Source organism: Cibotium barometz, chromosome 46, assembly GCF_041138505.1.
Source record: "Cibotium barometz isolate CiBa-2024 chromosome 46, ASM4113850v1, whole genome shotgun sequence".
Lineage (NCBI taxonomy): Eukaryota > Viridiplantae > Streptophyta > Polypodiopsida > Cyatheales > Cibotiaceae > Cibotium > Cibotium barometz.
This window is the reverse complement of record NC_141091.1, coordinates 33,840,342-33,853,022: the sequence shown is the minus strand read 5'-3', so window position 1 is coordinate 33,853,022 and position 12,681 is coordinate 33,840,342. Positions and strand designations below refer to the sequence as shown.

Sequence of the window (12,681 nt, the reverse complement as noted above, 5' to 3'; positions counted from 1 at the left end):
GGTGGAGTAAAAAACAACCAACTATTGCACTTCGCTCTTATGAGGTTGATTATAAATTATGTTAAAGATCGAGAGAAGCTTTATGGCTTAAAAGGCTAATGGTTGAGGTTGGCCTACAGGATGTCAAAGAACCAATGATCATTTTCAGTAACAATCAAAGTTCAAAACATCTTGCCCATAATCGTTTTCATGATAAAAAGTCAAAACACTTTAAGGTTCATTCCGATTTTATTAGGGCACAAGTTGAAGCCGAAGAGATTGTATTGGTTCCCATGATTGTGTGGTTCATACCTTTACAAAGGCTCTCTTAGCAGAGAACTCTTTGAAAAATTCAAGTCTTCTCTTGGAGATCAAGCCGAGGAAGATTCATATAAGGGGGGAATGAGCATGGGTAAATGTATCCTCCTCACATTCTTGTGTGGTATACCTCATGCACATGTTTAGGCTTGCATGATAGAGGCATGGTATGTCAACATGGTATGCTAGCATTGGATACATAGTGATGTTGTACTCGAGGGGAAAAGTTGATGGAGCAAGTTCAACTTGATTCTCCACCATGCATGAAACATCCATCATGGTGATTCATGGGATAATCATTCTCCTCTATGCATTCAGGATTGAATGCATGAAACATCCATCATGGTGATTCATGGGATAATCACATATACGTTGAGTAAATTATATTGCTTCATGTTGATCTCATTGGATGGATAGCTAGCTAGGTAGACTAGGTTTTACATAAGAACTTGAGCCTCAGCTTCATTTGCTTAGGTAATTATTTAAATCCCAAGCTTCACAAAGATAGCCTTGATCTGTGTAATTAACTCTTTTTTTGAGAGGGTTTTTCACCACGGGGTTATTTAGACTCACTTCATTCAACAAGTCGCTCATAGTTGCAACACACAGGGGTCAAACCCATCTGCACGCTAGCTCTTCAATCCCTTAACCACTCGTCGATGACATGACAAGGGACATTACACAACCAGCTCCTCAATAAATAACAACTAAAGATATTACACTTTTATTTTGTATAGTAATGTTTACATGTAGTAAAGTAGCACCTGAAAGACTGATCTATATCTAAAATCTGAATCTCAGATGGCAAGGATCAGACCTGCAGTCTCACTTTTACACTTCTTTTTATTTAGTAATATTACATATAGTAAGATCAGCATCTGAAAGAATGAATAGTAACTAAAATCTTGATCTCACTCTCTCAAACCTGGCTTTGATGCACTCTTGTTCTTCTTATTAAAAACAGGATTATGGGCACGTATGACCCTTTGTTGCCACCAGGTAGAGATAAGTACCTAGTTTGATGCCCTTCTTTATTCAAGCCAAATACCCTGCATATAGTGCACTAGTTTCATGCCTAATGATCCATATACCATGCCTCATGAGCCACATACCAACCCCGTTGTTGATGACAACGGGGAATCCTCCCCGTTGTTGATGACAACGGGGAATCCTCCCCATCCATACCATTACATTGCGCTGCAATAAGTTTTAAGCAGCCCCTGGTCAAGGCTGTACTCCTGTGGTTGCAAGAGAAGGGGTCCATAATACCTGCTTGTTCACAGTGCTGAAAGCAGCATCATCCAAGCTTTTCCAAGTACTTATCTCATTGACTCCAGCCCATACTCCATTGGCATCCTTCCCCAGAGATGCCACCACTACCCTAGCTCTTCTGGACCACCCTGCCAAACCATAGGCATGGTAACCAAACCCACCCCCATAGCACAGACTCACCCCCCTCAACTCTCCACAAAAATCATTGATGTGGTCATGGCCCACAAATGCTGCCTTCACATCCCCAGCTTCCACCATGGTTGTGAAAAACCCTGAATTCACAGATGGTGAACTGATGGCCTCCTGCTTCACACCGGTCATGTTGGATGCATCAAATGAGCTGAATTCCGGTACGGGGATGTGGAAGTAGACCAGGCCTGGAGCTGATTCGTTTTGTGCAGCCGGATTGCTCTTGTACTCAGCCTGCGGTTTATGGACAAAGCTCTTTAGATAGGGCTCTTTGCCGGTGCAAGGAAAGACAGACAGAGATAGATGTAGCAATGTGACCATGTAAAACCATGTTAGACTCATAATCCATGGGAACTGAGACATGCTTGACTGATAACATAGTACTCTGACTTTTTTGCACATGTGAAGAGCCTTGATTATAAGACTTTAAATCGATGTTAAAAACTCTTAATCCATCTTTGAGATTCCACCAAGAATCGCTTCTCACATCTCACATGCATCAGGAATGCAAAAACCATCTGTAAAACTCATAATTTATATATGTTTAAGGCTCTTAATCCATGAGTGTTGCATGTTGGGAAAGATAAGAGGCTTTTTTACCTGCAGTTTTGCAGATGTCTGAGAGAACCAGACCTGTTGAGAAGGCTTTATCCAGCCATACCCACCTATGCCCGGGACTGTGGAATAATCACCGCTGTCTAAGAAGTAGAGATTGAGGACACTCTTGTTGGCTAATTGAGATCCTTGAACACCTTGAACTTCTAGGTTATAGTTTCCAAAACCGTCAATATGAGCCGACAAGCTGCACTCACAAAGGTGGCCATTATGAGATATAGAAGAGCTGCTGGAGTAAGGGTTTATCTGGGCTACAGTGTATTTCATGGAGACTATCTGCTGCATAAGCTGTTTGCGGTCGAGGTTGCCTTCTTGGTCATGGTTTCCCAACACTGCAGCCCATGGGATCTTCGCATTTACAGCGGGTGCAAAAGCCACAACCTGTGAAGCCGCGGAATTATTGCAATCAGAGCCATAGATGTTGTCTCCTGTGTATGGCCAGGGTGCAGTAAGACATTAAAAACACTGGGTTTTGCTTGGGTTTAAACAGATAAGAGATAACCATCAAAGATGTTTGGGAAGAAGACGGCATTTACATGCCGTTAGTGAGAAATACATCAAAAGCTGTGATGTCATAAGGGTTCTTGCCTGTGAAGACGATCAAATCTGGTTTCTCTGCCGCTATCATCCGATTGAGGAACGCTGTAGTATTGAGATCTGAGCATGTAGCAAACTGTGCAGGCAACACATCCTCACATGGGGTAGTGGCGCCATTTGCATAGTGCATGTCTGCCACCTGCAAAGAGTTAGGGCCAGAAAAGCATAATATCAGGGTTTAAAACTTTGAGAATTAGGGTTTATGATGATAGGCATTAGGGTTCGCAAATCTCGAGCATTACCTGCAGGATTTTGAATTGCCCTGTTGTTGGATTAAAACGGAGGGGGCAAGCTGAGCAGCATTGTGGAGAGAATACAAGAAGCATTGAAGCACAGCATAGCAGAAAGATGAGGTGACAGGGTTCCATGGCTAGGGGTCTGTGTAAAAAAATTGTGTGATCACTGATGATTCCGTACTTCTGATTAATAGTAGGGCTAATTTGTGAAGCTAGCGTCCCTTTGCAACTTCGTAATGACATGATGATAACAAGAAGAAGAGTGATGTGGTCCACCTGGCTCCACCATGCTTCTGTTGACGACAAACCGTTATATTCCAAGCACCGCCGGCGGGCCATAGCCGAGTCTCCACTGCGCCCACGCTTGGGTGCAATCATCAATGTTCGGGAACCTGAGGGCTGACATGCATCCTTTCTCACCAGTGGCAGTGCCACTCAGTCAGTGGCAGTGCCACTCAGTGAGTGACACTGCCAGGGCCTAAAATTGACTGGTGTTTTGCCTGTCAAGGGCCTTTTTACCTGTCAAAAAAGGTTCAAGTATTTTTTTTCACGTCAAAAAACATGCAATAGCTTAGAAATTGCATGTCATTTTGTGAAATGTTTTATTTAAGAATGTATGTCATTTGAAATGTGGTCTAAAAATTTTGCTTTTCATTATATATATATATATAAGCCTTATAAATAATATTATATCAAGATTTAGAATAATATATCCCGATTCCCTAAAGCTCCTTTTTAATGTGGGACCAAGGAGAGAAACTGAAAATTAGAATTTAAAAATTAAAATTTTAAATACCTTGGAAATTGGAGACTATCCTGGCTTATAATTGCATTAAGTAAGGCTATTAACTCAAAGCATGTAAGTTTACATATTTTAATTAATTTAATTGTTGGAAGCTTAGAGCCTAGAGACTGGAAATTGGAAATAAGTTATAACCGTGAGTAAACTCACCTACTCTCTTTAAGTTTGCATGCTTTGATTTTAAGTTTGCATGCTTTGATGCTTTGGATGCCTTTAAAAATTAGGCTTTCACTAATTAGGCTAATAGCTTGAGCCTTGAGCCTCTTGGTCGATGGCTGTTGAGGGGCGAGCCCCCTCCCCTCTGCAGCTTGCTTTTATCTATGACTCACAAGGGTTGGAGCCTGGGCAGTGGGCGCTTCAAGCTTGCTTCTCAACTCTCCATCTACGGCGGTTGCCTTGCTTCTCGGTTGCCTTCCTTCTCGACTCTCCATTTGCGTTGAGTGCTTCTTGTCTCTATTGAGCGCTTCGGACTCACAGCTTCGCAACCCACCGGTCCTCGGGCAGTGGGGCACCTTGGTCGATGGATGTTAAGGGGCCAGCCCCCTCCCCCAAAACCTGTTTTTATCTACGACTAACAAGGGCTGGGCGCTTCAAGCTTGCTTCTCGACTCTCCATCTGCGGTTGCCTTGCTTCTCGACTCTCCATCTGCGTTGAGCGCTTCTTGTCTCTGTGTGTTGAGTGCAAATTGCACTTGATAGGCATACCACTTCTTCTCATGCATTCTTCATTGCTCCAAAATAGCAGGCAGCATTGAAGAAACCAACCTCTCCATAACTTGTCCTCTAGACAACCATCGAATGGCAACACTTTCAAATCCATAACATGAAAATCATGCATCAATTTTCGCAGCTCAACAAGCCTATTTGTTGACTTTCCCAACCATTCATACACCTTGTTTGCTACCTTCTCAACAAAGGCAAACACATGAGGATTTGACACAAAACCATCTTTTGCTGCGAGTGCCTACCTATGTGCAATACAATGCACACCCATGATTCGTGGAGTTGATGCTTGGAATCGTGCCACCACACCAGTCTTATGACCTGTGCATGATGCTGAAGCACCATCCGTTTTGCAAATGCAACAAGTTTATTCATGTCTAAATTGGTCTCTATCATAAATGCTTGGACAGCATTGTAGATTGCCTCACCAGACCCATTATGTACGGGAAGTAGACCCATAAACTTACAAGTAGGTTGTCCTTTACTATCACCATTCAAATACATTGCATAGATGATCAAATGCTTCTCCATGGTTCGATCCGTACTTTCATCAATCAAGATTGAAAAAAAGGGACTCACAAATTTCAGCACGCAACCGCTTTCTAATGTAATCCCTCATGGCTATCAAGAATTCCCTTCCAGAAACAAGATTAGTATAAGCTCCATACTCATCAGATGCCGGCATATTGGGAGTACCAAGATCCCTTTGGAGCTTACATTGAACCGGATATTTTTCCAATGCAATATCATTGCATGCACAAAAATGGACGAATTTCATGCAAGTTACAATACTTGACTGTTCAGAATGTACTATAGTTTCAATACCCTCATCTATTGGTCCTTTTCCACCAATCTTTATCTTTGCACGATGAGCACTTACTGCCATTTTATGACCAGCTGATTTTGCATGCTCATTCAATGCTGAAAGCTGAATGCTTTGGGACCCTCCCTTCGTAAACGTATTGACTTTGCCTATATCTTGACACCATGTACATTTGATCCTATCCTCATTACATGGGGACTTGCACAAGTATGCCCAAGGATAAAGAAGATTCCATTGATTTCTCCACCTCCTTTTGGGCTTGCTTGATGAAGACTTCGGAGCAACCGGAGCATCATTTGGACAGCTCTCACTCTCATTTCTTGCATTGACATTGACCACTTTAGACATAAATGAGGCTATTGAGGGCTGGGATTCACTCTTTTTACGTCTCTCCCTATGAGGTATTACCATAGACCGCCGACCCTCCATATCTAAATTGCCTACCAACTACATTAGCATGAAGAAAGACTCAATATCAAATCAAGCTCAATACTTTTACAATGCATCCCCATCCTCCCAAGCAAACAACTTTAAGCTAAGGCTTTAAATATGTTAGGTAGGGATAGATGTGTAACAGCAGTAACAAAGTTACCAAGCTGAATCGCCTCTACAAATTACAATATTACAAGAATACATTATACAATTATTTTGAGTTTGCTAAGATTCACTTTCTATCCACGCTCAATCATCATCAAGTTAGTCAAATGTATCACCATGGAGCAAAGAAAACTACACAAATTCAAGTTAACCCAATATAATACCTAACTACCATATCATGCACCGTCATGTCATTCATTGGTCTCTCCTACAAAAACCATGTGATTGAATCTCCATCTATATTATATAATATACACCTCTTACAAAAGCATGTAGAAAAAATAATGTGATTGAATCTCCATCCATAACACCCACATCAGACACCATTAATACATCCCCTAATTTATTCAAAATCCCATGTTTTAGGTATGGCCATTGCCCACGATTCATTAACAATTTGAGAAAAAAACAGGTTCAGTAAAAGGAAAAAAAAGATTACCTGATGCTTGGCCATGGCTTTGACAAATAAAAGAGCACCATAGTGCCACTGCATGTAGCCTACAGGTCCTTCACGCACACAGGCAGCAGGCCGCGACAACGCATGCAAAGGTGAGATGAGTGAGAAGAGCAAAGACAAGGTTAGCACAGCAGAAGCGAGCACAGTTAGGGTTAGTGGGCCTGAGGCGACTTCCAAGACGATGAACATTGAAGAGAGATGATTCACAAATATGTGATTCAAATTTCAGACTACATAGTAGGACTCAACCTACATAAAAGAAGCAAAAAATATCAACTTTCAAGATTGCACTCCCACACAATACCATCTACACAAATATCAAGATTCAACAATCAAGATTGAAATATCTAGTTTAAACAAATATCAATATTGGACTGAGTCCTATCGTCCAAGACAGTTGCCACGGTCCACAACAACCTGCAGTTTTGAAGATGAAGGCCCACCGCCCAAGGGATCCAGTAGGGTGGGCATTGGGTTGTGAATCATCCCTCTTCATGCAGAACTCGTGTAGGCGCTACACGTAGCCAAAGCGAGCAGGGTGCCTGCTGGGTTGTGAAGTGGTGAGCCCGAAGTAATCCATTTGCTAGCTGATGTTCTTATTGAGTTGAATAAGTTGAATGTGGAGTTTCAAAGAGAGAACATTGATGTCACAATGATTGGTGTATATTTGGATTTGACATTTGAGAAGTTAACAATGAGATATATAACTTCTGATGCTAATTTTGGTGTGGGCTCAAAGTATCTTTCTAAGTTTTTAGACATGTCAAAGGAAGGGAGTTTAAAATATGCTGATTGTAATGGGCATACTCACACACATGCATTAAAGTTTATCCCAATCCCAAAACAAGCTAAATAAAATAAAAGAACTCGAGCATCAAGTGGTAGCAAAGATGAGGAGACAACGCTTAATTTGAATGTGTTGCCTGAGGATGTTGAAAGAGAAGTGGGTTCTCTTGTTGAATCCATCTCTATTGGAAAAGCATATGTACAAAATGTGTTGGATGCTTTAAATAATAGGTTCCTTGACCTTGGTGTCTTCAACTCAATTAAGTTATTTAATCCTTCCACATATCCTCCAGATCCAATTGATAGGGGAAAAAGACCATAGAATGGTTGGAAAGGCTTATCAATAAGCTGAACGTTGATAGTCCGACATCAAAAGGTGTCTTGGTGAACGAGAGGATTTTGTGGGTATGCTATATAGAGTGGCTAGAAATAGGGGTATGTATGATTCTTGAAAAATTTATAGCAATACAAAAACATGGTGGGATACATATCCAGGGTTGATGCACTTATGGCAAGCAAGCATTGTTGTTCCAGCTAGCACAGCATCATGTGAACGGGGTTTCTCTTGTCAAAATGCTATTAAAAATAACATGAGATGTGGTTTGTGCTTGGAAACCCTTGATGCCTTGATGTTGTTATCACTTAACGCAAGTGAAGCGTTTCAAATTCATTGGAATGATGTCTTTAGTACTTGGTTGGAAAGCAAAGATAGGCGGGCAATGCCATTACAGTGATGGATGCTTTTTTGCCATTGCTGGATTGTATAGCTTGTAGGTTGCATTTGGACAAAGGTTTTATTTTGGGAAAAAGTCATGGATGGTTGGGCTATACAAGTTGTAGCTTGCATTTTGGAAAAAGATTCATTTGGGAAGGAGTTGCTCGTTGGTTTTGGGAAAAGTTGATGGTTGGGCAGCAAGTATTTTGTCACATTTCAGAAAATGAACATGCATAACATATGTATTTGTTGGAGGACTCTACATATACTAGTTTTGGGGCAATTTCAACTACTAGTATGCGTAGCACATGCATATGATTACATTGGTAATCCTATGGTAGTGAAGCAAAGTATATTGCAACATTACATGATGTTTCACATATGTATTGGCTATCTCATGGTGATGAAACAAAGTATATTACAACATTGCAAGTGTATTAAAAGTATCTTCGACATGTATTTTATTCGAGCATATCTATGAAGGGAAGTATGTACATGTGGTGTTTGTGAAGGGGAGTACTTTTAAACATGTACATGTGGTGCTTGCGTTGTTGGTACTATTTTCTAAGCTCACTCATTCATGTATATGATGACTAGTTTAGTATCAGGAGCTTCAAGGTGCTTGGTAAGAGTTTAAACCTAAGTTTTATCTTAAATCAAAAAAATTTAAACATTTATATTTTGTTTGATTTTTTATCTACTTTGTATAGTGTGCATCCCTTGGGCTCGGGGGTGGTTGGGTGGTTGAGTTTATGCCTGATTTATGCATGTTTATGCATAACAATTATCTAGAGAGATCTTAGGGTTTTAACAGTGGTATCAGAGCAATCTCTAGTTAATTGTTGTTGATTTTTTTAAGTAAATTTTAATATTTACTAATAAAATGTTATTTTGTTGATTTGTGTTGATGAATTGCACATGGATCATCGATATGGTGATTGGAACGTGTGTTACTACAATTCAATGGACGAATCGACGTTGCGGGGGAATTCCGTGAGTCAATGCTATTTTCCTTATTTTTTATGGTTAAAATCAAGCATTAATGGAATTTTTTACAAAAATGCCATAAAGTTTATGGTGGATATTTTTGGTAGAATAGATTCCCTGAATTTCAATAATTTTTAGAAATTTTTCCTAAATTTTTAGGAATTTTTTGAGCATTTTTATGATTAAAAATGTATTTTTATACATTTTTACGGGTTTTTTCGACAGGAATGCGATCAAATTTCTGTCAATTTCTACTGAAATTCAGTATAGGGGTCAGTGTGTTGATGCATGAGATGCTCTCCCGTGTGCGTGGGACTCTCTCTGCCTCTCAAATCTATTTTTTCCTTCTTTTTTCCGTGAGAAATTCTCTTAAAAATGATTTTTTAAACATTAATCATAATTAATGTTAATTATGATTAAGCATTGTTTAATATAAAAAACTTTAATCAAAGATTAAAGTTAATCTGTGATTAACAGAGGGGAGGAGAAAGAGAATGGAAGGGAGAAGGAGAGGAAAGAGGGGAGAAGAAGGAGAGGGGAGTATTTTTTTTAAAAACTCCCTATCTCTCTCCTTTGCGCGCAGACATCGCGGGCGGGGGGTGGGGCTGTGCTGCAGCCCGCCCCGGCGAAAAAAATCGCCCCCCCTTAGAAAAATCAAATCCAATGTAAAGCTTAATTAAAGCTTTTTTATTTTTTTAAAAAATAAGTTTTTTATTATAAAAAAAAGCTTTTGAAATCTTTTTCAAAAAAAGCTTGAAATAAGCCTGAAAAATACTGAAAAATATGGGATTTGAGGAAAAAAATCTCTGAAAATTTCTTCTTGAAAATTTTTGGCTTTTCATCTTCTGGAAAACCTTTGGCTTTCCGTTTTCCTGAAACCTGGCTTTCCGAATTCCGGAAAAACTTTTGACCTTCCGTATTCCGAAAACTTTTGACTTTTCACATTACAATTTTTTTGGTCTTTTCATTTTCCCAAAACTTTTGGCTTTCTGTATTCCGGGAAAATTGTTGGAATTTCGAAATTTTTTGACCGTTCGTATTCTAAATGCGTTCGGGGTAATTTAAAAATTTCAAAAAATTCCTAAAAATTAGTGGAAAATTAGACAGGTTATTTTAAATTTCGGAAAAATGTAGGGTTGGTGTTTGGCATGTGGTGTGTCCATTCGGGCAATTCCTTTAAAAAAAATATTTTTTGACCTAGAAAATTAGAACAATCCATTAAAATTGTAAATTTTCATTGGATTTGAGAATTGTCGGGCGGAATTGGAAATTTCGTGAACCATCGATGGGATTCTCGAGAAAAATTAGAAAATTTCTAGAAATTATTTTTAAGAATCCTAAAAATTGGTATTTTTAAAATATCAATGGTGTTTTGGCAAATTCAATTGCAATAAATTTCTTGGAAAAATATAGGTTTGGAATGCCATAAGATAGGTTTGGTAGAATTCAAAATTATTATATTTTGAGGCCCTATAAATTAGGAAAAATTAGAAAAAAATCATGATAATTCTTTTTCTCGAGAATTTAATATTTTCGAGGGTTATTTAATGTTGAAGTACATTTCCTCGTGCTGACATTAGATAGATGCAGGTTATTCACATATTATTAATACGAGTATACCTCGTATTATTGGATATTTATGTTTGGATTAATTCTAAACGATGTATTCATGATTTTTTACCATTGTTTAGCCATTCTTTTTGGACATGTTCCTTAATTTCTTTTGATGGCTATAATTTACGTTCAAAGTGTGTTTCACCTTTGACACTTTTCCATGATAATTTATTTTGTACTTATTTAAGTGTGGATTGTGCTTAATTTCTTAAGCCTAAGATAAATTCTATCATGGGTCAGTTGATCGGTTTATTTTGGTGAATTTTATTTGGATATTTTCCAAGTTTTATATAGACTCATCAGGTTCTGCCTAGATCACTTATGTCTAGGGATTTTTTATTGAGTGCTGCACACATGTGTTTCACTTTCTTACTTTGGAGTTTTGCTTGAACGACACAACATTCATATACTCCGGGGATTGATGAGTTGGCCACCAATTTTAATGTTTCTTTTGGCATGATTAATGTCCATTAGATGGTATGCATTGATTCTTATGATCAACTATGGTTTTTATGGATTCGAGGAGCTTCTATGCTTTTATCCATGGTTTTATAAGGATCCTTTGATCTTTTGAATATTTACATATGCTTTGAAGGTAGCATTTGCCTTCGTTTTTTGTACGTAATTTTGGAGTATATTTTTTGTACTCTTGTACATATTCCAACTCGGATACCTAGTTGCTTATATATCTAGGTGAGTTATTTTTCTACCCTGACTTTATTGTGTTTTGGGTAGTTATCATTAGAAAGGCGCCAATAATTGAATTTCTTTTCTAATGATGTACTCAGAAGGAGTCCTTGATGTAGTCTCAAGTATATAGAGACAGGTTTAGTATGTGAAAGTCTGGATAAGGCCATTTTATTCCTTTTATACAAGATTTTATTCATATTTTCCTAGACGGCATACTAGGGAGTTTCAAATTGTTAAGGTATGTATGGGTGGTATCATGGTGGTATGGGACGCTAGTGATCCCTCACATATATTATCTTATGGGATAATTTGGGCTCAAGATTGTTGCTTTCCTTACATCACTTAGCATGTTGACCTCAACATTCAAAGACAATCTTATTTTCTAAATTCACTAGAAGTTATATTGTGGGCATTTTCTAGATAAATTTCTTTTATCTATAGTCTGCATGTTTTGATGAGAGAAATCTCATCGGCATTTTCACTTGTTGAAATCTTTTTTTAGAGTTCAAACAAGTTTATCTTGTTGTATTCGGATAAGGAAATTTGGATTCTTCCTTTGTTGGCATTTCTTTCTCTAGTTCTGTACTTTAGGTGATTTATATAGTCAACTTGATTGTTTACGGATGGACATATGTGACTCATCGAGACGTTGATGACTCTCTATGTTGATATGGGTAACTCGGGACGTTGATTATTCCATATGCAGATGTGGGTATGTTGGGGCGTTGATGAATCCCTGGTTTCTGCTGTTATAATGCCATGTTTTCCTACTTTATTCCGAATGGTTTACAACGAGGAAGTTACTTTGAATGTGAATTGCTCTGATCATCCGCCGCCGCAGTCTAATGGGCAAACAGAGCGTATGAATCAGATTATAGTGTTTCATGCATATGTCTCTAGAAATCATCATATTGGAAAAAATATCTTCTAATGATGGAATTTGCCTATAACAGTTTTAAATATACGGCTATTGGTTTTAGTCCGTGCATACTTATGTATGGGTATTAACCCAGGGCACCTATTGATGTTGGTCTTAAGGACATCGAGCTTGATGCATCGAGGGATTTCTTGCGTGATATGTAGGAAATGCTGACCGAAGCTCGGGATTCTATCAGGAGTGCTCATGATAGGGCACGGTTTTATGCTGATAGGGGACGCTCATCTAGGTCTTTTGAACCAGGAGCGTTGGTTTATTTTAATGTTCCTAAAGATTCTCAGTCTTTGTCAATGGAAAAATGCTCGAATTTATCTCCTAGATATTGTGGTCCATTTTGAGTTATAC

At 38.6% G+C, this 12,681-nt stretch overlaps 1 protein-coding gene across 1 annotated transcript; it reads right to left on the bottom strand.

Annotated features, from left to right (window-relative positions):
- Positions 1 to 998: 998 nt before the first annotated feature.
- LOC147612148 (putative inactive purple acid phosphatase 29) lies at positions 999 to 3,576 on the bottom strand. The gene is made up of 4 exons (XM_086784014.1): positions 3,213 to 3,576; positions 2,962 to 3,109; positions 2,359 to 2,801; positions 999 to 1,992 (listed from the first exon to the last, which is right to left on the bottom strand). The coding sequence occupies exons 1-4, from the start codon at positions 3,543 to 3,545 to the stop codon at positions 1,522 to 1,524; spliced, it is 1,395 nt and encodes a 464-aa protein (XP_086640140.1). The 5' UTR covers positions 3,546 to 3,576; the 3' UTR covers positions 999 to 1,521.
- Positions 3,577 to 12,681: the final 9,105 nt, after the last annotated feature.

Bases quoted from the DNA above. Each gene is read 5' to 3' on its own strand.
- LOC147612148 (XM_086784014.1), bottom strand. From the start codon at position 3,545: ATGGCCCGCCGGCGGTGCTTGGAATATAACGGTTTGTCGTCAACAGAA. The intron at 3,110-3,212 runs GTAATGCTCGAG...AACTCTTTGCAG, and splicing joins GGCAATTCAAAATCCTGCAG to GTGGCAGACATGCACTATGC. The intron at 2,802-2,961 runs GCAAGAACCCTT...GGCCATACACAG, and splicing joins AGATTTGATCGTCTTCACAG to GAGACAACATCTATGGCTCT.